At 41.5% G+C, this 25787-nt stretch overlaps 2 protein-coding genes across 5 annotated transcripts; one reads left to right on the plus strand and one right to left on the minus strand.

Annotated features, from left to right (window-relative positions):
- Nucleotides 1-1099: 1099 nt before the first annotated feature.
- On the plus strand, nucleotides 1100-12265 carry erich3 (glutamate-rich 3). Of its 4 annotated transcripts, none has more exons than XM_084692507.1 (15): nucleotides 1100-1297; nucleotides 2208-2301; nucleotides 2458-2583; nucleotides 2680-2751; nucleotides 2997-3125; nucleotides 3913-4071; nucleotides 4180-4380; nucleotides 4532-4712; nucleotides 4821-5007; nucleotides 5502-5731; nucleotides 5908-6057; nucleotides 6310-6741; nucleotides 7589-7714; nucleotides 7811-11372; nucleotides 11457-12265. In XM_084692507.1, the coding sequence occupies exons 1-14, from the start codon at nucleotides 1278-1280 to the stop codon at nucleotides 11344-11346; spliced, it is 5643 nt and encodes a 1880-aa protein (XP_084548633.1). In that variant the 5' UTR covers nucleotides 1100-1277; the 3' UTR covers nucleotides 11347-11372; nucleotides 11457-12265. The 4 variants fall into 4 exon arrangements, with proteins under 4 accessions (XP_084548633.1, XP_084548634.1, XP_084548632.1 ...); XM_084692508.1 differs by having other exon boundaries at nucleotides 2458-2532; nucleotides 7589-7723; XM_084692506.1 differs by having other exon boundaries at nucleotides 7589-7723; nucleotides 11457-12226.
- Nucleotides 12266-12371: 106 nt separating this feature from the next.
- On the minus strand, nucleotides 12372-25732 carry tnni3k (TNNI3 interacting kinase). Its single transcript, XM_084692275.1, has 24 exons — nucleotides 25584-25732; nucleotides 25311-25396; nucleotides 24841-24938; nucleotides 24500-24610; nucleotides 24267-24365; nucleotides 23975-24113; nucleotides 23677-23821; nucleotides 23365-23469; nucleotides 23186-23280; nucleotides 22797-22946; nucleotides 22578-22664; nucleotides 22394-22450; nucleotides 22130-22222; nucleotides 18458-18515; nucleotides 18187-18381; nucleotides 17663-17767; nucleotides 17514-17566; nucleotides 17307-17359; nucleotides 16968-17100; nucleotides 15690-15799; nucleotides 14426-14485; nucleotides 14058-14224; nucleotides 12910-12989; nucleotides 12372-12749 (listed from the first exon to the last, which is right to left on the minus strand). The coding sequence occupies exons 1-24, from the start codon at nucleotides 25730-25732 to the stop codon at nucleotides 12673-12675; spliced, it is 2505 nt and encodes an 834-aa protein (XP_084548401.1). The 3' UTR covers nucleotides 12372-12672.
- Between the last annotated feature and the right edge of the window lie 55 nt (nucleotides 25733-25787).

A 25787-nucleotide genomic window follows, 5' to 3' on the forward strand; every position in this document is an offset into this window, starting at 1 on the left:
ACTTGATGAAAGTGTTGAATGAAAAATTGTAGAAGGGGTGGGAGTGGATTTTGTATGTACATGTGTATAGATACGATCATGAATTACAGAAAGAAAGGTTATGTCTAACTCTTTTGATGTATCTGTACTCTTTACAGCACTGATTAATATAAACTTAAGATAGTATGAAATAGAGACAACTATAGATCAGTAAAATGGGTTGGAGATGGGAAATTAAAAGGAAAATCACGAATGGAATGCATGAAAATATGTGACCACAGTTATTAATATATAAGTCTACAGAAGACACTTTCACTAGACAATGCATAAGATGTTTGGAATCTCAACATTAGTAAGGTGGTCAAACATTCACGTAACACCTTCACATTTATTCAATCTAATGTTGCAGATTATGTTGTTGTCTGACAGATAACATACATTAAACATTTGTGTTAAGTGCTCCCCAAACCTGTTGGACCACCTTTTACCAGAGTCAAAATACAATTACAACAATGTCCTTGAAAGCACAGAAAGCACACTATTATTCGCCTGTCTTGTGCCCTTGACTTGTTGTACCTGTACGGACTTCTGTGCCCTATCATCTGGTGCCAAGCTCAAATTAACTTTTTGAATTCATGATTTATTTACTTATTTATTTACTTTGTTTTCAAACTAAATTTAAACAGTGGTGACTTGATGATATTGGGCAATGTAGTCGTTTTGGAAAAGGAACAGTAAAACTGTGAGACAGTGTCCACAAGGGGGCCACGTAGCAACGTTTTGACTTGATGAAACAGTTGAGCATGGAAAGTCTGGAATGAATGCTGCTATTTGAAACAATAAGGATATGACCTAACAACAGTTACCATGCAGGTAGGGTATTCTAATATATTTATGGGCTGTAATCCAGCTGTGAAAAATATTAAATACATACATTGATTGAATATGTGAGCATTTATTGTTGCCAAACACAACAATTTTCGAACATTCATTGAAAAAATCCAGAATAACCTATATCCCACAGAAAATAAAAAAGAACTGTAGAGTGGAAACCAACCTGCTTGATAGCATTATCACGTGACTTTCCATAGCAACGGAGAATGTCATCAGTTCCACTCGGGAAGAAGTGTAGCAAGTACTGTACAGTCTCTGACAGCGAACAGCGAGTCTTACGTTTTAGTTGGCAATTCAATTGTAGTGTGGTGCAATTATATCTGGCGTATCTCTTATGTAGCTATATACTCCGAGTTGACAATTTACAGACCCGGAAAGCTCCGTGAATTGCAACTGCGAGAATCATGAGTCATCTCAATCCCGGGTAGGTACCGTTCATTAAGTGATATTCTGCAGGTTTATGTGACAGTTTGCTAATTGCCATGGCATTATTCGATTTAACCACCATTCGGTAAGATCATGAAAAAGTTTAACAATTAAATATACGAATACGTAGTGATAGCTTCTTCATAGTTTATCGCACAGACCTAGTGCTAACTGAAATAAATGCATACAAGTAGCCTATTGGTGTACATAGTATAGCTGTAGCTCTATTAAAATATAGCACAATGTAGCCTTTACAGTAGCCTACAGGAATTGCTGAGTTATCATTTTCAGTTATGAATTACTGTATTTCTGTAGTTTACGATGTGGAAATCAGCTCACTTCATATACTTTGTCAGAACTTTCGAACTGCAGTTTAATAAATAATGCTGTTCTAGTGACCCAGTTCCGGTAGGCTACAGTATATGGGGCGAGTGAACGGGACAAATAAGTCAGTAGACTACAAAAGGGAGATTAGATTCTGTGCTATCCATTCCCCTCAAATTCCCAAGGAAATCAGACACCTGTAATTGACCCAATAGAGTAGTTGTGGAGATCTTGTTGTCCCACTCACAAACAGTCCAGGAAATCAAATATTGGTTGGAAAAAGCAAACAGGCATTACGTTGAATGAATCCTAGGTGAGACCTGACACCACCAATGTCTGGTTAATTAAGAAAACAACAACCTTGTAATGGTTTCCTTTGGTCAAACAGTCAACAGCAGTCAACATCTAATTATAACGGTAAATTGAGCCTTATTGTATTGTCTGATCCTTAAGAGAATGTTAGACTAAAATCTCACATCTGGTTTTATTGTAGATGTGGACTATACACATTTGGTACACTTTCATCTTAAGAATTGAAAATGTTTGCGAGAATTTCTTTTTTAACATTGACATATTTTCTTCAGACTTCTTTCAGCCTACAACAGTCTCACTGATAAACACCTCACTGGGTACTTCAATAACACCAGGATCAGGAGACATCTTCAAAGAGTTGGACTGGTATGTGTCAGATTGGCAGATGATGATTACATTGATTTCAGAGTTAATGATAGTCAATCAGTCCAGCCTGTGCTGTCATTGATTGAATGTAATGTTCTCATGTACTGTTTCAGTCATCCCTGGTGCTCCTTTAATGTAGTCAGTGTATTATTTCAGATCACCAGGAGTGGAAGGATCGTCCCAGACAAGGAATACAGGCATAAGCTGATCCAGAGGGCTCACCAGAGACATGTACGTGAATGCCTAGCCCAAGCCATTTTCCACAAGGTGCTGGATATGGAGGTGAGGGAGACACACCTGACTCCGGATCCAGTGATTGATGGTCTTCGTCTGCCTTATTGCATGAAGCATGCACTTCTCTTTCCCTTCCTTCAACAGCGTGTCCATCAGATAGAGATCAAGCGAAAGTTGGAGGAGTTTGCTAGAAGAGAGAGAGTGCATAAAATTAAGGTAGTGACATATTTTCCTTGTCTTCTACTTTACTAATTGTATCTAGGGTTGGCAGACACTCATTATTGTAGTCCCACAGTTATTATCACAGATGATTGCACTGCTGATAAGATAACTTTGATTTAATTGTCACCCAAACATGTACATGTTAATTGATATGTCTCATGTACTGTTGATCAGAAGGCGTAGTCAATAACGGTGCCGAAACATACCTTTAGTATTGAACAGTGTTGTCTTGTCACTAGGTGGAGCGCTCTAAGAGGTATGAAGAAGAAGTCATCCACATCCTGTCTCCACGCCCCCCAACGGGACCCAGGGCCTCCCACACACAGCATACTGGGCCAGAGGGAGACCACTCTGAGTCCTCTGAATCGGTAAATCACTCTGTTTGAGAAAACTCCCAGCAAGGTCTGGAAAGAGACTGGATTGGTATAGATAACAAAATGGTTCAAATTTGGCACAGGTTAAAAGTACTTGTTAAGCTTTCTTACACCTTTGTTATTTATTTAGGTAGATGTCAGCATAAACAGTTAATGTACATAATGACAGCTATCTCTGTTAAAAGGAATTATGTTAAATCGTTGAAGGATTATATCTTTGAAACCAACTGCCTGTGCATGCTGAGATACTGTAGTTGCCAAGTTTGTGTTGACATTCTGCTCAGACAGTTTGAAGAGCACTTTTTTCTCATGCTTCCATAAGAATATTAGCAAATGAAAGCTAATGAGAGAGATTACAAGGGCATTAGGTCAGCTTTTGAAACATTAGATGTGCCAGTCCTTCAATGGCTGAATAAACACATGATGAGGAGCAAACAAATGAGAATGTCCTCATGCTTTGGATTCCTGTGTTTGATGGCTCTGTATACTGTGGGCCCTCATGGATAAGCCTGCAAACATAACACTGACTTGTTGAGGCTTGTTCACTGCAGTACCATATTGTCGAAAGTGAAGTTTCCACACATACAAAGGCGTATTACATGCCGGAGCATGTCTCAAATTCACAGTAACGAAACGAAAGAATAATGTGTCTACTTTGTTCATGTGACATGCTTTCACGCAAGAAGTTTATCAATACAGTATACACTTCCCCATAATTGACACATACCCATTAAATGTTAACGAGCATTCAGTAACTCTAGATTTCTTGTGTGTCCTGCAGCCTGGCTCCTCCAGGCCCAACACAGCTCCAGGGAAGATGCAGAGACCAGTGCGTCTAAAGCCCATCCACAGTAACAGCACCACAGCCTCCCACCGTCGTAGCTCCCCCTACATGCACCAGGACTCCTCAAATGACACTGACCAGCGATTCAACTTCATTGTGAGACCATCAACAAACACACACAAATATGCAAACAGACATAAAAGATACGTCTAGATATGAATATTGTATATATATGGGTACAGTATTGTTTATTTTCATCCTCAGATGGATAAAGATTCCAAGAAACATTTGACTGTGACCGAATTTTCTCGTGGTATTTCCCCCTACCGTCTTCCAGTCATCAATAACTTTGTGACCCCAGTGCCCCCTTCCATCAAGAGGAAGGACAGGGGGCTGAAGGGCACCCCCAGTGACACACTCAGAGGTCGGAGACTGCGCCCCACCACAGCCCCCTGTGGTCCTGAGGTCTGCACACAGTTTGCTAAAATGTGCAGCTTTGCAGTGCATAGTGGTCCCTGTCGGGCATCCTGCGAACAGTAGAATTTACAAATGTCATTAAAGCACATCCCTTTAAAATGACTCAACCTCAACCATAAAATGCAGTGTTGTTCTCCAGGAGTCTCCGGTGCTCAGGACCACCGCGGTACAAAGTAAAGTGTGTGTGAGCATGATCTTCTTTGGAAAGACCGTGCACCTTTCCCACGACTTCATCGACATGAGGGACGAGGTAAAGGTTTTCCAGCAGCACTGTGGAGGGGAGAACCTATGTGTGTACAAGGGGAAACTCAGTGAGGGAGGTCAGTCACGAAGCCTGCTTCTGGCCCATCTAACATTAAATCCAAGATACTTAACATTGCGTCAAAAATAAATACAAAACTGACCCTCTTTCCCTTTTTTTCTGATAGAAACTTTCCAGTTTGTGTCACGGCGCCATCGTGGCTTCCCCTTCAGTTTGACGTTCTTCCTCAATGGGTTGCAGGTGGAGCGTCTTAGCTCCTGCTGTGAGTTTAAACACAGGAAGGGGTCACGGCTAGGAGGCAGACATGGCCATTTTGGCTTCACAAATGTGGAGGGGGCCTCACCTTGCTACAAGTAAGACCTAACCTCTAACTTGGCTGATACAGGTATACTCGATATAGGTTTCTCATTGTGTATTAGGGTAGGGTCATTTGATGAATACATTGGCAATCAACATTTTGTTCTGCCGATATTTTGTGGATTTAAAGTCCTTTTTTTTTATGGCAATGTATGTTTCTTTTGTGAGTATGTTATTTTGTTAAAGCATTTAAGATTAAATAATAAGATTAAGTGTTCAGTAGATGTTTGCAGCTAAGTCCTTGTTAATTATCAATTTAACCTTCAGCACTCAGAGTAAAACACAGCACACATCTGTGTAGTTGGTCTCAGACTGCAACTTTCCATAGAGATTTAGGAAATTACGGGGATCCGTATACAGTTAATTCACAGTGTTCTGTATGTGTCACAAAATTTCAGGACAGGACAACTTTATTTTCCGACCCAAAAGGTTGTAGTATCTGAGATTTAGGCATCTAAGGTGAGTATTCATGTATTTTGTTGATTTCCAGGTGTATAATAGCCATGGGACTGGACAAAAAGCCCACCCCTCCTCCCAAAAGAGTAAAAGAGGATGTTGGGAGAGATGTTGCCACCCACCAGGATACAACCAAGGATGCCCCAGAGGTGGAAGAGGAGCAAGCTGGGGGAGACCCTGGCTCTGACCTAGCTTCCAGCCAACCACAGGACATGGAGACTGAGATCAAAGAAGAGATTACATCTGAGGACCAAACCAAAGATGGTACTGTGGCTGAAAAATAAACTGATAACCAAGATGGCAATGCAATATGCATGCTGTCTATGACTACATGCAGTGGTCATTATGATGAAACAACATTTTGCTTTATCTAACATGAATGCAGTTTCTTTTTGCTTTTGTTTGGAAAGGTCATAGAGGAGTAATACATTCTCTTACAGACTACGAAGAGGACTTTGAGGCAGATGAAGAAGGACCTGTTGAGGATGGAGAAGAGAAGAACGACGGAAAAAGTCCCTCCCCCTCCCTCCAGAAAGAGGAGGAGGAAAAAGAGAAACATTTCCAATTGGACAGTGAGGTGGAGGAAAAAGGTAATTGGAACTTGATCATTCAAATAAAAGCATGTGCTGCTTTTTTAAAATTATATTATAGAAGTGGATATCATGACTCACAGCTGGTTTGTTCTAAAAAGATATGAAATAGGAAAGGTACACTTTTAAGGAAAAATTTAAAAGTCAACATTACCCCGTAGAAAAATTACATTCCTGTCAGTTAATCCATCCGAAGCATTCGTTCATCTGATCCATTCATATTGTTGCCAAATTCACAATTTCTTTATGCAGAGGAGAAAGGGTCTCGTTCAGCCAGCTCTTCCAGCACTGATAGTGAAGAGAGTGAGATAGAGGCCATGGCTGAAGAGGACCAGCCAGCAGTCCAGTCCAAAGACCTTGTGGATGAGGAGGTTGCCCAGGAAGATCCGGATGAAAGCACAACTGACAGTGCAGCAGAGAAAGATGAAAAATCAACAGAGGACACCACCACCAAGGAGGAGACCTCGCCAACCCCACCCCAGACCACCACCAGCCCCACAGGAGAGGACACGGGGACACAGGACAGTCCAGCACACAGCCCACGGAGGACCGAGCCCGAACTGTCGGACGACAGCGGACCCTCAGAAACGGTGTGCAATGGGGATGAGGACGCAGTTGGCGCTGTGGAGGAGAGCGACACTGAGAAACTAGTAGATGAGTCGACAAAGGAGGAGCAAGACAGGGGTAAGCATTCTATGCCACTTCACAACCAGAGGTTTGAGGTGGAGGACTGCCTCCTTGAGTGAGAAATCCATTGTGTTGTTTCTCTCTGTGGCCTTTTCCATCATCAGAATAACTAGTTACACGTTTCTGTCACCAAGTTTAGTCATATTGATTTGTGGCCGTAAAAAAACAAAAAAAAGTATGAGATCGAAAAGAGAGGTCTTGGTTTCGGTGGTGGAAAAAGTGCACATGTGTGATCCATCTGAGATTGTGTGAAAATGATCTATTTTCATGTTTCAAACTTCTCTTGTGTGTATTTTGCTTGGAGTCTCTCTCATTTTCATGTATAATTATGTATTTTTGGTTGAATTAAATCATGGTTAAATCCGTGTTTGTGTCCTAATCAATGCCAGTATTTCTAGACTTGTGTTTCATTAACAGTGCTATTTGTAGAATTTGTATTTCTCCTTGTATCAATATCAACAAATTGTCATTGTCTGTTGAGTCTATGAAATACTGAGCTAAGGATTTTGGATGTCTTTTATCTCTGTCACATTTGTCTGTTATTTTCATCCAAAATTGAATCGAATAATGCTTGTATTTTCCTTGTTGTTCCTCATTTGCTTTTTGCATGTAGATTATTTGCATGCTTGTCTGTATGCATATTTTGTTAAATCTTCAGAACATTTGCACTTGTGAAGATTAAAGCAAGTCTTTGATGTTCAGTTTCCTTTTGTTCTGCCTAATGTCCAATCACTGTTTTTGTTCAAACAATGTAATTTTGACATAATTTTTCTTCGTAATATTCCAGTTAAGTCTGCATGTACTGCATCCTTTACACCTATCTCTCTCTCATGCCTTATCCAAGCCAAGTCTGTGCAGGAGAAACTAGTGGAAGCTATTTTGAAGGAGGCCCAGTGCAGTTCAGAGCCAGAGCTTAGTGACACAAGCACTGAAGAGGAAGAAGAGTCAGCAGATAAAACCCAACTACAGGGTAGCACTGGTATTAGCAACATTCTAATACATTTACAATATTTTGAAATTGAGTTTTTATTGTAATTGTTCAATGACATTTATACAACTTTTTCAGGTGGTGCTGCAGTGACCTTTACCATGAAGAGACAAATCACACAATTTGAGGTGAAGCGTGAGGACACAGCTGAACAGATTGCACAAGAAGCAACTTCACAAAGTGTACTAGAAGAACAAGGAGATGTTGCAAAACAGAAGACTGAGGATGATAAAGTTGCGATAGAGTCAGAGCAGAAAACTGAAGAAGCCAGTGAGAAAAATGAGGTTTTAAAAAGGAATCCAGTAATTGATGATTCAGAGAAGGAAGAGAGCAAAGACATCATTCTCGATGAGGCTATGGGGGTTCAGGCAGACGAGCCAGAAAAAGCATCTGTTGTTGAGGACACTACAGTGAAAGACCAAAAGGAGGAGGAACAGGAAACGACAGAAAAGGCTGATGTACAACATAAACCAGAACAAAAGACTGTCGAGACAAAATACTGTGAAAATTACGAGTTTGTGGCTCCAGAACAAGAGAGCAAGACTGAAGTAGAAACAGCAGAAACAGCTGATGCAGAACCTGAGGTAAAGAGTGAAGTAGAGAAAATGAAAGCAATGCCCTTGGTGGAGCCACAGGCTACCATCCATAAACAGACATCTGTAACTGACACAGAGAAGCAAGAAGACAAGCAGGACATGCTAGGAGGCACAGAGACAGAAACCATAGCAGAGAATTCAAGCAGCTCATCCGAGGGAAGTGGAGACACAACTGTTCATGCTGAACAGACAGCAGACACTGATGAGAATAGTAAAAATGCACTTGAGGAAATAAAGGACGAGCCTGAGGGTGGGGTAGAGCAAGTTATAAAAGAAGACCAAAAAGAAACAGAATTTACTGGAGAACAAGAGAAGACTGTAGTATTAGACACAAGTGATAAACTAGATAAAGACAAAACTGTGAATGATAACTTAATAGATGAAGAAAGGATTGGTGTTAGTAATGAGGAAAACAAGGGGACTGATAATGTTGAAGTGGGAGACACAGAAAAAAGTGACATACAAGACAATGAAGACACAGCAGGGGATGCAGAAATGGTTAGGGATGATAAGGTTGAGGATGAGGATCCACCTTTTGAGGGTAAGGTGGATGAAAAGGTGAAAGATGCAGAATTAGCTGAGGACAAAGACAATCCTGAAGGGAAGGGAAGTGAGGTAGAATACCCTAATGAAGCATTTGTAGAGGGAGCAGACAAAGTTGGGGACACAGAAAAGGTTGCAGAACCTGGAACGGATGAAAAAAAGGAAGAAAAAAAGATAGAGGAGGGTCAGGTACTGGAGGATAAAGAGGTTGGAGATGACAGATCCTGTGATGGAGAAGAACCTGACAAAGACACTGTGACAAAAGCTGAGGAGATATTGGCAGATGACAAAAAAACAGATAATGACAAGCAAGCTAGTTCATCAGATAATGAGACTGAAATAAAGAAAGGAAATGAGGCAGACATGTTTGAGAAAAAGGTTGAGAAGACAGATGAGCCAATAGAAATAAAAGTAGAAGAGGGTGAAACTAGAGAGGATGACCAAAAGTCAGAGATCAGCAACAAAGTTCTAGATTTTGTAAACATTGAAAACGAAAAACCCGATGAAGACAAAAATGATAGTGAGAACAATGGTGCTGTGGTCAATGAGGAGAGCAAGGATAATCAAGACACAAATGACAGTGAAATACAGGCTGACAGAAGTGAGCCAGCAACAATCTGTGAACCTCAGAGTGAACCCCAGAAAGAAGGGACAGAATCTACAATCCATGATGGTGATGACGAACTTGAGACAAAATTCCAACAAAGCAATGAACCAGAAGCAACTAGTGGCGAATTCAACAAGGAGGAGAATGGAGAACATGCTGGAGAAGCCCAGGCTGAAACAAAATGTGAAGATGTACAGGTAGCCCAGGCTGCACACACAATGGACTTTGGAGAACCTCTGAATGCTAAAGATGAACACAATCCGGAGTCTACAGCTGAGACATCTGACCTCAAAGAGGCTGAAGCAGTCAAAGAAGCACAGGAATCTGAGAAACTTCAAGATGAACCTGAGGAAAAAATGTATACCGATAAAAGCAATGGCGAAACTGCTCTTGAAAATGAAGATAAAATAGAAGATCGGAACATCCAGGATGAAAATGACAACACAAATGTCAGAGAAGTACTGGTTGATTCCTCAGTGTTACAATCTCAGCCTTCAGAAACCCCAGAGTTAGAATCGGACGTAGTTTCTGAAGCTGAAGCGGAACACAACCCACCTTGCGAGACAGGTTCCAACACAGACAAGCCAAATAAGAGAGACGAGTCCATAGAAGGGGCTAGCAAGCCCTCTGAGGAAGGAGCCAGTATTGTGCACAAACCTCAAGCAGAAACAGAGCAGGAGGAGGCGACAGACCTAAACAAAGAGAGCCGTGTGTCAGATGGAGAAGCTAATGTTCTTGAGTATGTTGAGACCCAAGAACATGCATTAACTCCAGAAACCTTGGAGAAAGAAGACCACAGGGATCTTGTGTCAAACTGGGTTAACATGCATCGGGACTCTAAGTACTTTGAGACATTTGTTGAACCCTTGGATGACTTGAAGAGGGTGACCTCAGATGATGCCGTCAGCCAGTCCAATTCTAATGCTATCTTGTTAGAATCTACTAATGTGTCTGAGAGTCCTGACAGATTGAGGGTGATAGAGCAGAACGTTGAAGATGTTGTCCATTATGAAAAGGCAGATATAGACCATAAAGTGGTACATCCGAAAGCCCAAAAGGAAAACTACTCTGACACCAACATCGAAGTGACGGACAAACACTCAGACATTGGGAGTAACAACTCCAAACATGATGAACCAGATGAAATTGGGCCCACTGAAGAGTTGAAAGCAGAGATGGAGGTCACTGACCTGCCACCTACTTCTGAGGCTGAAAACAAGAGCAGAGAAGAAACAGCAACGCCAGCCGAGGACAATCAGACACCCGTTCAGACAAAGGATGATGACAAAGAAACCTCACAGAAAGAGACTGAGCTTACAGATGTCTCAAAAAACGAAGTGGAAAGCCTAGCAGGTACTGCTGACCTGTCAGCAAATAATGTTAAAGACAACATGGGTGAGAATCAAGCTGAGGTTGGGGAGAGCAAAGACCAATCTGTCACTGATGATCAACCAGCAACATTAGAGGAGATAACTGACCTGCTTGCACTTTGCAAAACTGAGGAAGAACCACAAGAGAGCCGTGAGAATCCAGAGCGTTTCTCAAAACCTGATCTAACGGACATTTCAAGAGTGTCTGATACCAAAGATCTCAAAGAGCCGGAGGAGCAAGAAAGTGCAGAAGTTACTGAAGTTACAGATTTAAGAGTAACTTCTGGATCTCAAAATGGTAGCCAGCAGGACTTGCAGAGTGTGAGGCATCCAGATGAAAGTGGGAAGGTTGACAACAAAGACCTAGAGCTGATCGGTGACCTTAAGGAGACGCTTGGTAAAGATGGGTTGACCACTTTCTCAGTGGATGAGTCTCCACTGTTTTCCCGAACGTCCTACCCTCAGTTGACTACTGCACGGGCAGAGAGTGGTTATTAGAGATCACAACTCACATGAAGGTCTTGGTAAGTAGTTTTTTTTTACAGATTTTTCTGTAAAAAAAAAAAAGTATTTTAAAGTGATTGATGGAAGTCTCTCTTTTTCTACAGCACTTACAATCAGATGAACATGAGCAGCACATTCTTTAGTGATCATATCCTTCCAAGTGATACTAACATGGTGAACATTCTACGGTTTATGATAAATTCCTGTCCTTGATTTAATAAAACTAAAAACAATTAGAATACCAGGTGGAGTGATTGAGAATTGATGGAGAATTGTCAAAGCATACAAAAAGTATCTTCCCTTCAACAACGTTACGATAAGTAGTTTGTTTACAAGTTTAGATAGATTGACAGAATGTTTACGATACCACACACTATCCCTTGTCAAACTAACAAGGCCTTGCTTGTGGAGGTATCCAGCACAATGTTACCAGCCTCCTGTAAGTAGATACTACTCCACTCACTCTGCACAGATAATTAAATAATTCATAGCCTTTAAGCCTACTGGAGGTCAGCTTGCCAATGGCACCCTAACATACTTCTTAAAGCACATCTGAAGTATGGTTTACCTAAAGTTATAAATACTAGTGAGTAAGGCTTTTTGGCGCTTATTACTTCATTATACAGACAATTTTGCATTTGTTTGCACAAGTCAACCACTATTCTCAGATTATTAGAGTAACAGTGCAATAAATGGGTAAACAATCATCAACTGTTACTTTCAAAATACTGGAAAGTGAGAGCTGTTTTGTGTCAATATATTTAGCTGCTAACACTACCTCTTAAAAAATATGTGTGGATCTTTTTCTTCAGTTGCCATTCATTCTAAAGTCAGTTTGAGTTTGTTTTGTTCGTACTATTCTATCAAAATATCTTAATTATACTGAATGATTGTGTGAAGCTTGTTCATCGTTTACATGGAAAATAAAATCTCAAATTGATAAATGATTTCGAAATGCAACTGTTTGAATTTGAAAAAAGGAGATCAGTCATCATACTGGGATTGTGCTTGGTGTCATGCACACGTGACATAAAATATAAATTGGATACATTTAATGTAATAATAATGTTTTCAAACAGTCATGTCTTTATACTGAAACACTTTAAAAAGAAAATATTTCATATTGAATATTAAATTCATCATGATTTAAAACATTATTTACAAAAGAAAAAGACAACAAACCTACATACATTGAAACAGTTAATCTGTAGAGAGCTGTCTGGTGAAGGAGTAAACACTAAAATCAGTGTGGCTATATTGTGTAGTATATATAGGTATTACTAAGTACGAGTTGTTGCTCTAGTGGAACTCCTATCACTATTAGTTGCTATCTTCAAAGCTGCCATTGCTGCTGCATGAGTGGAAGCGCATAGTGCTCATGGGATCAGACACATATCCTAAGGGAGAAAGCATAAAACAATCATAACAAAAAATTCACTGAGCCACATACAGCACAAATGATAGTGCTTATATGAACTGCACTCCTTCAAATGTGTTCAAAATATGATGTTTTTCAATAAAAAAGGAAAAGGGATATGTTGTTTGAGTTAAACCCACCATTTCGGTCAATTGGGGGAAACTGCATATTCTTCCGTAGTTCCTCCAATGATGATCCTTGTGAAGAATGTCGTCCCTCACTAAATTGAAATTAAATAATTAACTCTACATCTTCTTAACTTGAACATTAAACATGAATATTATGATGTTAATAAATAGTTTATTTAGGAATTGCAGCTGAAAATCTAAACAAGTATGTACACATTTCAAACTATTTCAGTGGTTATTGTAAAAAAAACATTTGTATCTTTACCAACCAATCGTACAACAATGACAACATCAATAACATAACTACAATATTATCTAATTCTGCTGATAGGACAGTGCAACAATAACGACATCATATCTGTGGTGCTGCAATGTAAGCCCAATTAATTGGGTCATATTTTGTACAATGACTCTTCCGAATAGTTAAAGATTCATGAGGTTGATTTTGATGCAACGGGATACACATGTCTGACGTCCACAGCTAAATCTAACATGACCTGAGTTTTGGTAACATGATAAACTAGAAGCCAACAACCACTCTCACTTTCTATGCAGATACAACATTGATGTCATTTTTGATCCACTGCCAGGGAATTTATGTCAGTAGGGCACCTTGGCAGTACAGCATAAAGTCAACCTCTACTTACTGTGTCCATAGAGACTGTTACTAGGATTTCAATGTCTATTGTTTCTGCACACACACTTGAGCACAGAAGTGCACTCACCCACAGGCGAGACACCAGTGGAGGCCTCTGGTCTTTTGTGAAAATGCCATGCATGTTTTATTGCATTTGGCGGCTTGTTTTCCTTGCACTGTTTCTAGGCAACTTCACTCCTAACTCTTGCAATAAAGTATCTGAAGTGGTCAACATGTTTTCTGGTCAAACAATAAACAGTGAGTCTCCTATCACTTGGACAAAGCTCCTGTTTGCCACTACAGGCCCAGACATGAGGTCTCGAGGGTTTCTATTCCTGGCCCAGAACACTAAACAAAGTCATGTATGGGTATGTGAAATTATTAACATTGCCATGATAACAAAAAGACCCACAGGTCACCATGCCCTCATAGAGCACAAGTCTTAACCTCCTTCTTTGACTATTCCTGAGCCACTCTGGCCGTATTGTTTAGGCCTGTGTGGAGATTGAAGAGTCTTCAGTACCTCTGTGTCCAGACAGCATAGGCACGGGCATTGAGAGCATACTCCAGCTCAAAACGTGAGCGCAGCGCCGCCACGTGACTCCGGCCAGGCCCACCCCTCGCCAGGCAGTCCGAGGAGGAGGATGGAGACAGGGAGCCACTGCTGTTGCTGGAGGCTGGGGACATGAGCTGTGGAGTGAGGCACACAAACATTCACACACACAGAGATGTACAATTATCGGTATTCTTCAGAATTTTCTAGAAACACACTACTGATCTATCGCAGGGAAGATACTGTAGTTATCAACTTCTAAAATGTATGCTTTTTCACTGAAAGTCCCTCTGACATACTATTTATTTGCATAGTAAGGTCTGGAAGGTCACACATACCTCAACATTACACAGGCATTCTTCCAGGTTGGTGACCACTTCAGAGAATTCAGGCCTATCCTGAATCAGATAGACAAAATAACAATTAGCTCCACACAAACACCAAAGCACAGCTGTGTTCTCTCTGACTCTGTCGGGTCATTTCCCTCCACCCACATATAAAGCAAAGGTGAACTGTGCTTCAAAGGCTGGCTTCAGATCTGCTTGTGCACTCTCTCTACTGCGAACAAAGACAGACCCACCATCGGCCTTGTTTAATAATATATTCTCAACAGATATGGCATCTGCCTGCTGTTGTCACTCACCAAAACCAAAAAAGGAACACAGCTCTCAACTCTTGTGCATTGTTATCTATTTCGGCTTTTTGTACGTTTTTTTATTTATTTAAGATTCGTATATGTTTATTGTATGCACCTTCCTGCCTCAGTAAATTATGTGTTTGTGTTAACTTACATGTCAATAAAAAAGTGAAATGCCCTGAAAATGCCCTACTTTGATATTCATAACCTACATTCATTACATATTACCAATACGTGTATTCTATGGAAAAACAATACTTTTACAAGACCTCAATTATCTACCTGGACTGCAAGTTTCAAGAAGTTTAAAACAACGATGTGCTCTTATATACCATCTTATACACACGTCACATATGAACTATGTGAAGAACCCTCAGAGCCTTGCGATGATGAATGCCTGAAAACCTAATCTCAGAGCTCTGCCTTTGCAGGACCCTGAAAAAAGAACAGGCCTTGATACAGTTTCGGACAGAACAAGAGAATCCAAACATGAAATTATCTGAGCTGGTATGTGGATGAAAGCACATCCATAATGTCCATAAGCAAATCCATCTTACTGTCAAGAGAGGCAGTTGGTTGGCAACCCTAGCAAACAGACCAGGTTCACCTTGGGAAGTATGGCAAACTGTACCAACATGCATGAATGTCTAATGATGGTTGTAATGAGGGGTTGTAAACATTTTCCATCCATAGGTTTCGTCACAAACCACCACAGGGGGGACCGACTTGTTTCTATGAGACATCGATTGTGTGGAGTCATGCGATAGCTAAAGCATTGGGGAATAAGGCTGTTCCGTTCATTAAAGCCTCATCCGCCTGAGCTAGCAGCAGACTCAGCATTAACCACAGCCTAAAAAAAACGCCTCAGGTCAGGTGTTATGCTACTGCTGCCACAACAAATAATGTTGTGGAGATGATTGAGATCTGTGAGATAAAATTTAAGGATAAAAGGGTGTGGCACCAACCTCTGGGCATACATTCCAGCCTCTCATCAGTAGACCGGAGATGGGTTTGGGGATAGAGTAGCCAATAGGAGGTCTGATGTGATGGTAGGCCATGTCTGCTGCTGCGGCAGCTGGTATGAAGAGACTAAGTTAATCCAGAACACAGCTGCAGTGCAGACACACAGTAGATATTTACAGATATTCAAAATGACAGCCCCAAATCCATGACCCATACACAATATTTCATATTAACATATATTTGTCATCCATTTAAATTTCAAATCCCTGACTGCTGAGGAATGTGTGGTATCTGCATCACTTCAGCACACAATCAGGGGGCCGCAACAGCTTGTTCAGGACCACCGACAGCGGCCCCCCACTCACCTAACTCTGCGAGCACAAGGACCCTGGAGGAGGAGAAAAAGAGCGAGGGCGGTTCGGGCAGAGGCTGATGAGGCACACCTGGCCCCAATCACTCCAGATTAGCTCTGCCATGAAAGAGCCTGACAGGTGTGTGTGACGAGAACTGGTAAGTGGACTAATTCCTGCACAAGCCCTGAGACTGTAGTCTATACACAGATTTCACCGGAGTTGCCCAACTGCCCGGACAACACGGACTGTTAGCAACCTGTCTTCTCCCCAAGAGACAGCGCCTGATTACAAACACCGTCGGAACTCTCCCTAACCTTCCCCAATGTGCTTTTCAAAGGAACCTCAGTCTTCAAAGTCCTTGTGTTCTCCAGTGTTGTGTCGCTCATTTTGCTGCCACAGTATGTTGATGAAACGTTTACTTGCATTGATTCCCTGAGGTCTGTGACCCATCAACATCTCCCACATCCTGATGAGGTTTCGCCATCTTATTAGTGGTCACTGTCCTAAGATGGTGATGCTGCAAACACTTTGTATTTCAATGTGTTTCAAACTGTTGTATGATGATGATAAGTAACATGTTGAAATCAGTGCAAGGCTGATGTTCAGCCAAATACCAAACCTGAGGACTTTGAAGTAGATATACTCCATGTACATAGACTTTTAGTAGTATTTCGTTTTTGGTAAATATACTCATACTGTGTGTAATGCCTGAAGCAACTACAACATACTTTCTCTGATTACTGTCTGGTGTTCAACAATTCTACAATAGTGTTTCTTACATACTAGAATTATAATTAGACCAATACACTATTCTTATTGGTCCAGAGACGTTCTCAAAAGTCAACAAATCTGTTTGTATACATGTCTGGATGGATTTTTGCATGCGTGTTTATACAGTACTTGTGCAAATATGAATTCAAGAAATACCAGGTTTGAGATGAGCAAAGGGGATCTCTCCTGTGAGAAGCTCCCACAGACACAGTGCGTAGCTGAACATGTCTGCCTTGACGGTATAGCGGGTGCACTGGGTGAACACCTCTGGAGCCATCCAACGAAGGTTCTAGAAAGCAACACAGGCAACAGCATGACCCAATTAGTGACATAAAGCGCACGCCTGGCAGAACATGACTTTCTCGTAGGAGCAGTAATGGCTAAACTGAAGGTAAAGTGTTCTGTAATGTATGAGGATATTGAAACACATTCTTAATCCGATAAAAATCCTTCTAAGTTGCATATTTCTTGTTAGGCAGGAAAAACTACACAAACCCCCGGCTGCTTGGTCATGTTGTCTTCATCTACAGACAGCAAGAATCGGGATTCTGAGAAGAAAGCGGGTTCATTTTCGACACCTTTACATTGCCTGGTTCATTTCATAAATATTGAATAGCTGTACACTAAAATGTCTACTTTGGGTTGTTTATTATTACATTTCAATAACATTACATCATATCCAACACCCCTGTCAAGCTTCACCTCCAAAATCAGCCACCACAGCATGTCCATCCTCATAAAGCAAAATGTTGTGGCTGAAAAAGACAAATGACACCAATCACTACAGCAATATCACACCATCCATTTAGTTATCAGATTAAGAGACAGTCCTGGCTGCAGTTCCCACTAACCTGTTCAGGTCCCTGTGTATGATAGGCTGGGCAAGGTTGTGCAGGTACTCCATGCCCTTGGCCACGTCAATGGCAATGATGAGCTTAGACTGCAGATCGATGATCCTGTCCATTCACACAGCATTATAGGAACAAACACTTGGAAGTGAATCAATGGCCGTCGCCAATCACTGACAGCACTTTATACAGATCAATATGCTCAGTCTACAGACCACACCTACACAGTAACACTTCTTATGGATCAATAAGGAAGTGAGGAGAAGGAACAAATAGTGTGGATAAACTGCCATGAAAGAAGGACTGAAGTCATACATTATGAAAACAGAGAATAGCAATTTGGGAATCACAGCACAAACAAATGCCTTTCGTCCTGCAACATTTAAGGCAAAACCCCTGGCTGTCTTCTCATTAGATGCTCCATGACCTGACCTGATGTAGTTTAGGTATCTGTATCACTGTCATTGACAGGTTCATTTACGGAAGTATTATAGCGGTGCACATGAATGTGTGTGACAAATCCTCACCTCTTCTGCTCGTGTAGCAGGGAGAAAAGGGAACCCCCCGACACATATTGGGTGACAATGGCAAATTTGCTGGGGTCATCAAGACACGCCCCCATAAACTGAATCACACAGGGGTGGTTGAGTCGGCAGAGAATTGAGACCTCACGACAGAACATGTCCACATCTGACTTGGAGCAGTAAGTATTGGCTCGATACCTACATATGAAAAATAGGGTTGAAAGACTCATGGTTCCGTTAATGGGAGACAGAAAAGCAGTGTCAATATATTTACCTTTTGATGGCAACTACCTTGCTCTTGCACTTGCCTCTGTAGACCTTTCCAAATGACCCTGTGAGAGAAGAAAATTGAACTGTTAATTGTCACGCCTCCATGACAGAAAAAAACATTATATATTTTTTTAAAGTCACATTGAAATAAGAATACATTTAAAAGTGTGAATTTTCTGGAGTCTCTGTGTGTGTGTGTGTGTGTGTATCCACTTATTAGAATTGGTTTTTAGGGCAGTGAGTTTCCCTCAATCATCCCGAGAACCGGCACTCTACAAAGTTTATATTTTGCAGGTGTCCTTTTTAGACAGTGTTTGGATAAGCGTTTCAAAATTTCCAAAAAAGAAATGTGCTTAAGGTGTAGACTTTCATCTTTAATTTGAAAGTAGTTACATCTAAATTGCGTGAACGATGTAGAAATTACACCCCATATTATATTTGTTCTTCTTATTTTATAGCCTGGCTCTGCCCTCCTACGTACTTCCGCTCAATTTTCATTTTGCTTCTGTACCAGGTCTGGTCAGATGTCTCCGGTTAATTTTCTACTGGCCAATCAGCAAACAGAGGTAGTGGCTGAGAACGATGACGTTGATGTAGTGCGCTAGTTTGTGTTGTAGTTCTGTAATGGCAACGGAGAAAGATGCAAGCGAAGCCATTCGGTCCGTTGTGGCAACGCTGCCGAATATCCATAAGCTAAAGCCGGAGCAAGAACAAGTTTTGTTGAGTTTTGTTGGTGACCATGATGTTGAGGCCCTCCTCCCCACGGGGTTCGGGAACAGTTTGATTTTCGGCAGCTAGCTCCGTTACAGTAGTGGTGAAGGAATTGGCTGAGGCGAACATTGGCAATTGGTTATGGCAGATCAGAGTGGCTCTAGGCAGATCCAATAGTTTTAAACTTCAACAGAGTACCCGCCTACAAGGAAGTTAATGCTTGTCAATGGAGCGAGCCCAGACTCTATGTACAAATGAAATGTACAAGAGTCTGGTTAGGACCAGGCTACTCATTTTAGGGGCTCAAAAGCAATTGGACAAACACATTTATTAAATTGTGAGTTTTAATACTTGATTGCAAATCCTTTGCAGTCAATGACTTCCTGGAGTCTGGAACACATAGACATCACCAGACGCTTGGTTTCTTCCCTGGTGAAGTGTACGCCTTTAGTTTTGCCTTCAGCAAATGGCATGCTCAATTGGATTCAGGACAGGTTCTTGCCAAACACTCCACATCTTCGCCTTAAAAAAGTATTGGGTTGTTTTCACAGTATGCTTTGGGTCATAATCCATCTGCACTGTAAAGTGCCGTCCAATGTGTTTTGAAGCATTTGGCTGAATCTGAGTGGATACTCTTCCCTAAACATTTCAGAATTCATCTTGTTGCTTTTGTCAGCAGTCACATTATCAATAGGATGTTATTAAGTCTAGACATTCAATTTGAGGGTAGTTACATCCAAATTGGATGAACGGTGTAGGAAAGGACACTCTGGTGACCTTAGGAACACAACTAAAACAACTGTGCTGGATGACAGAAGAATTATTTGCCTGGTGAGGAAAAAACCCTTCACCACAGTTTGCAAGATTAAAGCATGTCTTTTTTATCCATTGTGGTGGCATACAGAGCCAAAATGAAGACAATTGTGTTACTGTCCAAATATTTATGGACCTAACTGTAGATTAGTGAACTTTTTTCCATACATTAATGTGTTTACTGATGTCAAAATCACCCGGACATAAAAATTGTGCAAAAAACTCAACACCAAAATCAGCTACGTTTCTTTAGTTTGTTTAAAAAAATTATAAATTGCTTTTATGACGTGCAAAAGTGACTAGAATAGATGATGGAGGTTGAAGTACTTCAGAGATGACAGAACATTTTAATTGTGATCTGAGAAATATAGGTAAAAAAGCCACTGATAAGAACTGTAATCACTAGCTGCATCATGGGCACTGCACTATCTATAAATCCAGAAATCTGTGTGTCTCCGACATCGTTGCGAGCATTGTGCCCTATCTATAATTCCAGGAATCTGTGTGTGTGTGCCCCCAATTTCATCATTGGCACAGTGCACTATCTATAGTTCAAGAAATCTGTATTTGTGTGTTTCACTGCCATCTTAATCACCGACTCCATCACAGGCACTAATTACACAACATCTTTATTTAAAATGTAATTCAATTGATTGATTGAGCTAGAGATTATTCTCAGGATTTTATACTTTTGGATGGTTAAACTGACCTGGTCCTAACCAGACTCGTACATTACATTTGCACAGAGAATCTGGGCTCGCTCCATTGACAAGTGTTAACTTCCTTGAAGGCGGGTACTCTGTTGAAGTTTAAAATTATTGGGTCTGCCCAGAGCCATTCTGAATCTGCCATAACCAATCGCTGGAATTCACCTCAGCCAACTCCTTCACCACAGAGCTAGCTGCCATAGCTGGAAAGTAAAACTTTTCCCGAACCCCGTGGGGAGGAGGGCCACAACATCATGGCCACCAACAAAACTCAGCAAAGAATGTTCTTGCTTCGGCTTTAACCTGTGGATATTCAGCAGCGTTGCAACCACCACAGAATAGCTTTGCTCGCATCTTTCTCCGCCGCCATTACTGACCTACAACTCAAACTAGTGCACAACATCAACGTTATCGTTCTCAGCCACTCCCTCTGTTTGCTGATTGGACCTACAAAAAACCGACTGATGCACTGAAATCCCAGACCCAAATCCCAGCAACTGAGCTCAGAGCACAAAGATGTTCTAGAATGCCCGTCTTTGTAGTATTTTGATTGGCTATTGAATATGCAGTGCGAGAGATTGTGTCCTTTAATTTATTCAGCCAGCTAGCTCTGACTAATCGAGTACAAGACAAGATTGCATTGCAATAAGCGGTTGACGAATGGTGTTTCTTGTGTCATTGCTTATCATCTATGTCATATATTATTTAACCTATAATTATTATATAGATAATGTGTATGTACAATTTGCAACAATGTGCGTGTCAACAATGTATCTGTCAGGTGTCAGCCACAGCTGTACTTGCTAACTAACTAACTAACTAACTAACTAACATTAGAGATACTAGCAAACTAACCAGTATTATGACATTTCAGTTCCACTAGTCTGGGTTGCTACTTAGAGGTCGTTGGCAACTTGTCATTAAATGACAAGGCGCTCACGTCAGGTGAGCATGCAAACACTTCAAGGTTAAAGTTACTTAAGAACACATTATGGGCAGAACAATCTGGCAAAAGGTTGTCCTGTTTTGATGTGTGTAATGTGATGGTCTGTGGTTTAGAGGGTTTTGAATGTTCACCCTGATTGTGAATGTTGGCTAGTTTGATGGCTATACGAACTGTCCAATGTAAAAGGTGTCTGTGATAATAAGAGCCGAGAGCAATATTCCTTCTCAATTCTTGAACGCTAACCGGCGCTTCATTACTATATGAATAAGGACCCAGTCAGTGTTGATGTCCCCATTTTTTGTTTACAAATATAAAAACATTACATGTTTTGGAGGTGTAATTTTGTCTCAGAAATATGGTCACCTTAGTTAAACAGGCACCGGGTCAATTTGACTCGGGAACATTATTCCTTCGAGTTGAACATAACAGGAGGGTTAATATAAACCTATTGTGTAGAAAGACATATGGTCTAAACTCCAGACAATACAACCTCAATTACCTGAGCCAATGATCTCATTGAACTCCAGCTCTGAGAGTTGCAGGTGGAAGTTGGATGGGAGGCTGGCCCTGAGGAGAAGAACATCTGCCTTCTCTGAGAAGACAACATTGTCATTAAAACCTGAATGCACACCAAGTCATCCATTCTACCCTTAACACATAATAGTTCTGCAGTATATTTCAAGATAACAGTTGATTTAGCGACAATAAGACTGAGTTGACAAGGATTTTATGTTTTGGGAGAGTTTGTGCTTCACTCCAATACCTTTGGTCATGCTCTTGATCTTGCCCAGGGGAGATGGGACTGACACGTAGGAGCCATCTAACAGGGATGACAGGAGACACAAACCAAACATGTTGTTGAAACTACTGTTAGGGCCCCTCCTCACCAACCTTTCAATGTATGAACGGATAGACAGCACCAGTGGATATAGCCTAGAATAATTTACCCCCTCCTGGCTGAGAATACTCATTGCAGGGAGAGTCATCTTGGGGGCGTTTGTAATGTTTGAGCAGAGTCACTATGGCATCATGACCTGAATTACAAGAACAGACAGAAGAACACAAGGGTCATTAGAAACCTCTGCTTCAGCGTCCCTCAAGTACCAAATCAAAACACTGTGCAAGTTTCCATTGGCCAGGCCCAGCTGTTCGTGACGGTGACTGACCTTTCTCGTAGGCCCACATGAGGCAGGTCTGTTCATCCTTCTCCCCGCTGGACTTGCTGGGGTCGCAGGCCACCAGGTTCATGTCTGCCCCGCTGTCCAATAGGAATTGTACTAGGCGAATGTGGCCATGGAAACAAGCGCTGTGCAGACCTAAGTGGAACGAGGTGCAAGGCTAATGACGGGGCAAACTGTTGACTCATGAGATGATGTGGTCATAATTTTTGCTTGTTTGGCTATCGGGAGAGTACACATGCATCATTAGGGTCAAAGGTTATCCACCATGGATACATTTAACCCAGTCCCTCTTCCGTGTAGACCTTAATGAGTGATTTGTGTTGCATGTGTGAAATGTGTCTCAATGGGAAAAGCAAATCAAGTATTTTTTTCACCTGTGTGTCCGTCCCTGCCTTGGTGGTTAATACTCAAGGCATTCTGGCTGAGCAGGAACTTGACCATCTCCAGGCTTTTACCATAGGTGCAGGCGCTGTGGGTCACAGGCAAACACTCACATGACCTCAGAGCAAGGACATGCATGGGGAGGTTATGCCAATTTTGTAACAGGGTCTACCTGTGAAAGGCAGTCTCACTGAAGATGTTCTCTTTGGACAGACTCTCCATACCGGACAGCTGAACAATCTCCTTCACCACCTCAGACTTGCCATTGTAGCAAGCTCTGACGGCACAGTAGATAAGAGTTACAGTGGAGACATGCAGAAATCTTCTACCATGTGGATAGCTTCTATCTACATTTGCACCTCTCAGACTGTTTTGACCCCAGAGCCTACTCAACTCAACATAAACTAATCCCCAATCTGTTTGATCTCACAAACAGTGTGACCAAAGATTGATTCATTTGTTAGATTAAAATGTGTCAACTCACAGATGGAGCGGTGTGTCTCCATAGATGTTGACTGAGTGTGGCTGCAGCTCTAGGTTGCTCTGCAGAAGGAAGTGCACCACCTCCTGGTGGCCAAAACGTGCACAGAAGTGCAGAGGGACATGGTCCTCATTATCCTGGGCATTCACTTTGATGTTTGAGGAGGAAGAGGAGGACGAGAAACTAGTTATTCGGCTATTACATCCAATGAGGCACTATTATGAATACCATCACATTATTATTAAGTGATGAGTTATGATTCCCCCATATCAGGCTTGGACTTCCCTACCCTAACTCTTACCGTCAGTCTTACTTCCCTCCCCCAAGAGCAGTTTGATGATGCCAAGGAAGCCCTTGGCTGCGGCTAGGTGAAGCGGCCTGTCTCCGACCTCCCCACTCACGTTTACATCTGCTCCAAACTTCAGCAACAATTTCGCCACCTGAAACAGTTAAAGCAGGGTTGAAACCTCTCCGTAGTCATGGACTTGAAAAAAGAGATAGTGTGCTTGAATGCTTTTATAATGGTCTTCAAAACGGGCCAAATAGATAGTGATGTTCAGTAATCAGCTCAATGGGACAAAAGTCAAATTTACCTGCTCATGGCCATAGTAAGCTGCTATGTGCAGGGGTGTAAAGAACACTGCATCCTGAACATTCACATAGGCTCCATGCTGGAGAAGTATATCCACAGCCTAAACAGTGAGAGTGTCATTAGAACCACAGCCCAAAGTATGTGATAAAAATGTAATTACATTTAAAAAAAAATAATGTGCATTAACAACTGCATGGAATTGTATTCTTGTGCCTGGAATGGGGTGGTGCCCACCTCATGGTGCCCAGCTACAGTAGCTATGTGCAGGGCAGTGAGGGCTCCATAGCCGACCTGCTGGATGTCTGCCCCTCCATGGAGTAAGGCAGTCACGAGGTCTGCATTGTCCTGGGAGAGAACACAGCTGGGGCTGAAACACGAGTATTGTTGGGACACAACACACCACAAATTGAGCTTTATTGATGCAGCTTGCACTCCACCATGTGGGGAAATAGAGAATGCTCACCTTAACAAAAGTCAAACAAGAATAGAAAAACCAATTCATTGATTTGAACGGAGTCTGACATTTTTATGAAGGTTTCAGTTTTGAAGGTGAATGTCCTTCTTGACTTTCTCACCTTAAAGGAAGCAAAGTGTAGGGCAGTGAATCCATTCCTCGAGAGTCTAGATGGACGTAGGCCCTTCAGCATGAGGGTCCTGATATGAGCTTTGTTTCCTGGTCGTTAAGATACATGGGATAATGTAGCACCACACCTCTAAATCTAAATATGACAAGAAGGTTTGGGTCCAAAGCGCAGTACACTGTAATGTTTTGCTAAAGGGTTATTACATGGGCGTATCAAGCCCTATTTTTTTTTTTTTTTTTTTTTATCTAAGCTTGTTAATTTCTCCTCCTAAAACCCACTAGAGGACACTATTAAAAAGGATATTTTCTAAAATGTATTCTGGGGGAACATGCCCCCAGACCCCCCTAGTTTTGCTGAGTCACAGAAAAGAATCTAGGTTTTATCTAGGGGCTTAGCCCCCCCAAAAGTGGGAACCTAGATTTGCCCCTGGGTTATTATTAGAAAGGTAACTTGGTACGTACCACCACATACACAGCAGAGATGTAAAAGGGACAGTCCAGTCTCAGTACGGTAATTCAAATTCACCTTCTGGAAAGCCTCATCAGAGCTGAGACAAATTAGACAAACATCTTTAGCTTTCATCTGTGTTTTACGTTACAAAATCCACAACCTACATTTAGAAATGTGATGAGTGGGAGTGAAACTTACTTATGATAAATGATCAAATGTTGAATGATGAAACATCAAACTAATAAACACAACTATTCTTCCCTGGATAGTTTATAGTTTCTTACTTGAACACGTGATTGAGCTCTGTGAGTTCAGTTTCTTTGATATGTAGGTCATCCTCCAGCCTCTCAATGATCACAGAGTAGGACTCACTCACCTTCTTCTTCCACTCATCTTCACAGGCAGGATGGGTGAAGGTTAGCCGTGTAAACATATACACGTCCCAGCATAACATTTAGCACAGAATGTTGAATGTGTTGCACATCAAT

Source organism: Hypomesus nipponensis, chromosome 26 (assembly GCF_054491055.1).
Source record: "Hypomesus nipponensis isolate SF chromosome 26, ASM5449105v1, whole genome shotgun sequence".
NCBI lineage: Eukaryota > Metazoa > Chordata > Actinopteri > Osmeriformes > Osmeridae > Hypomesus > Hypomesus nipponensis.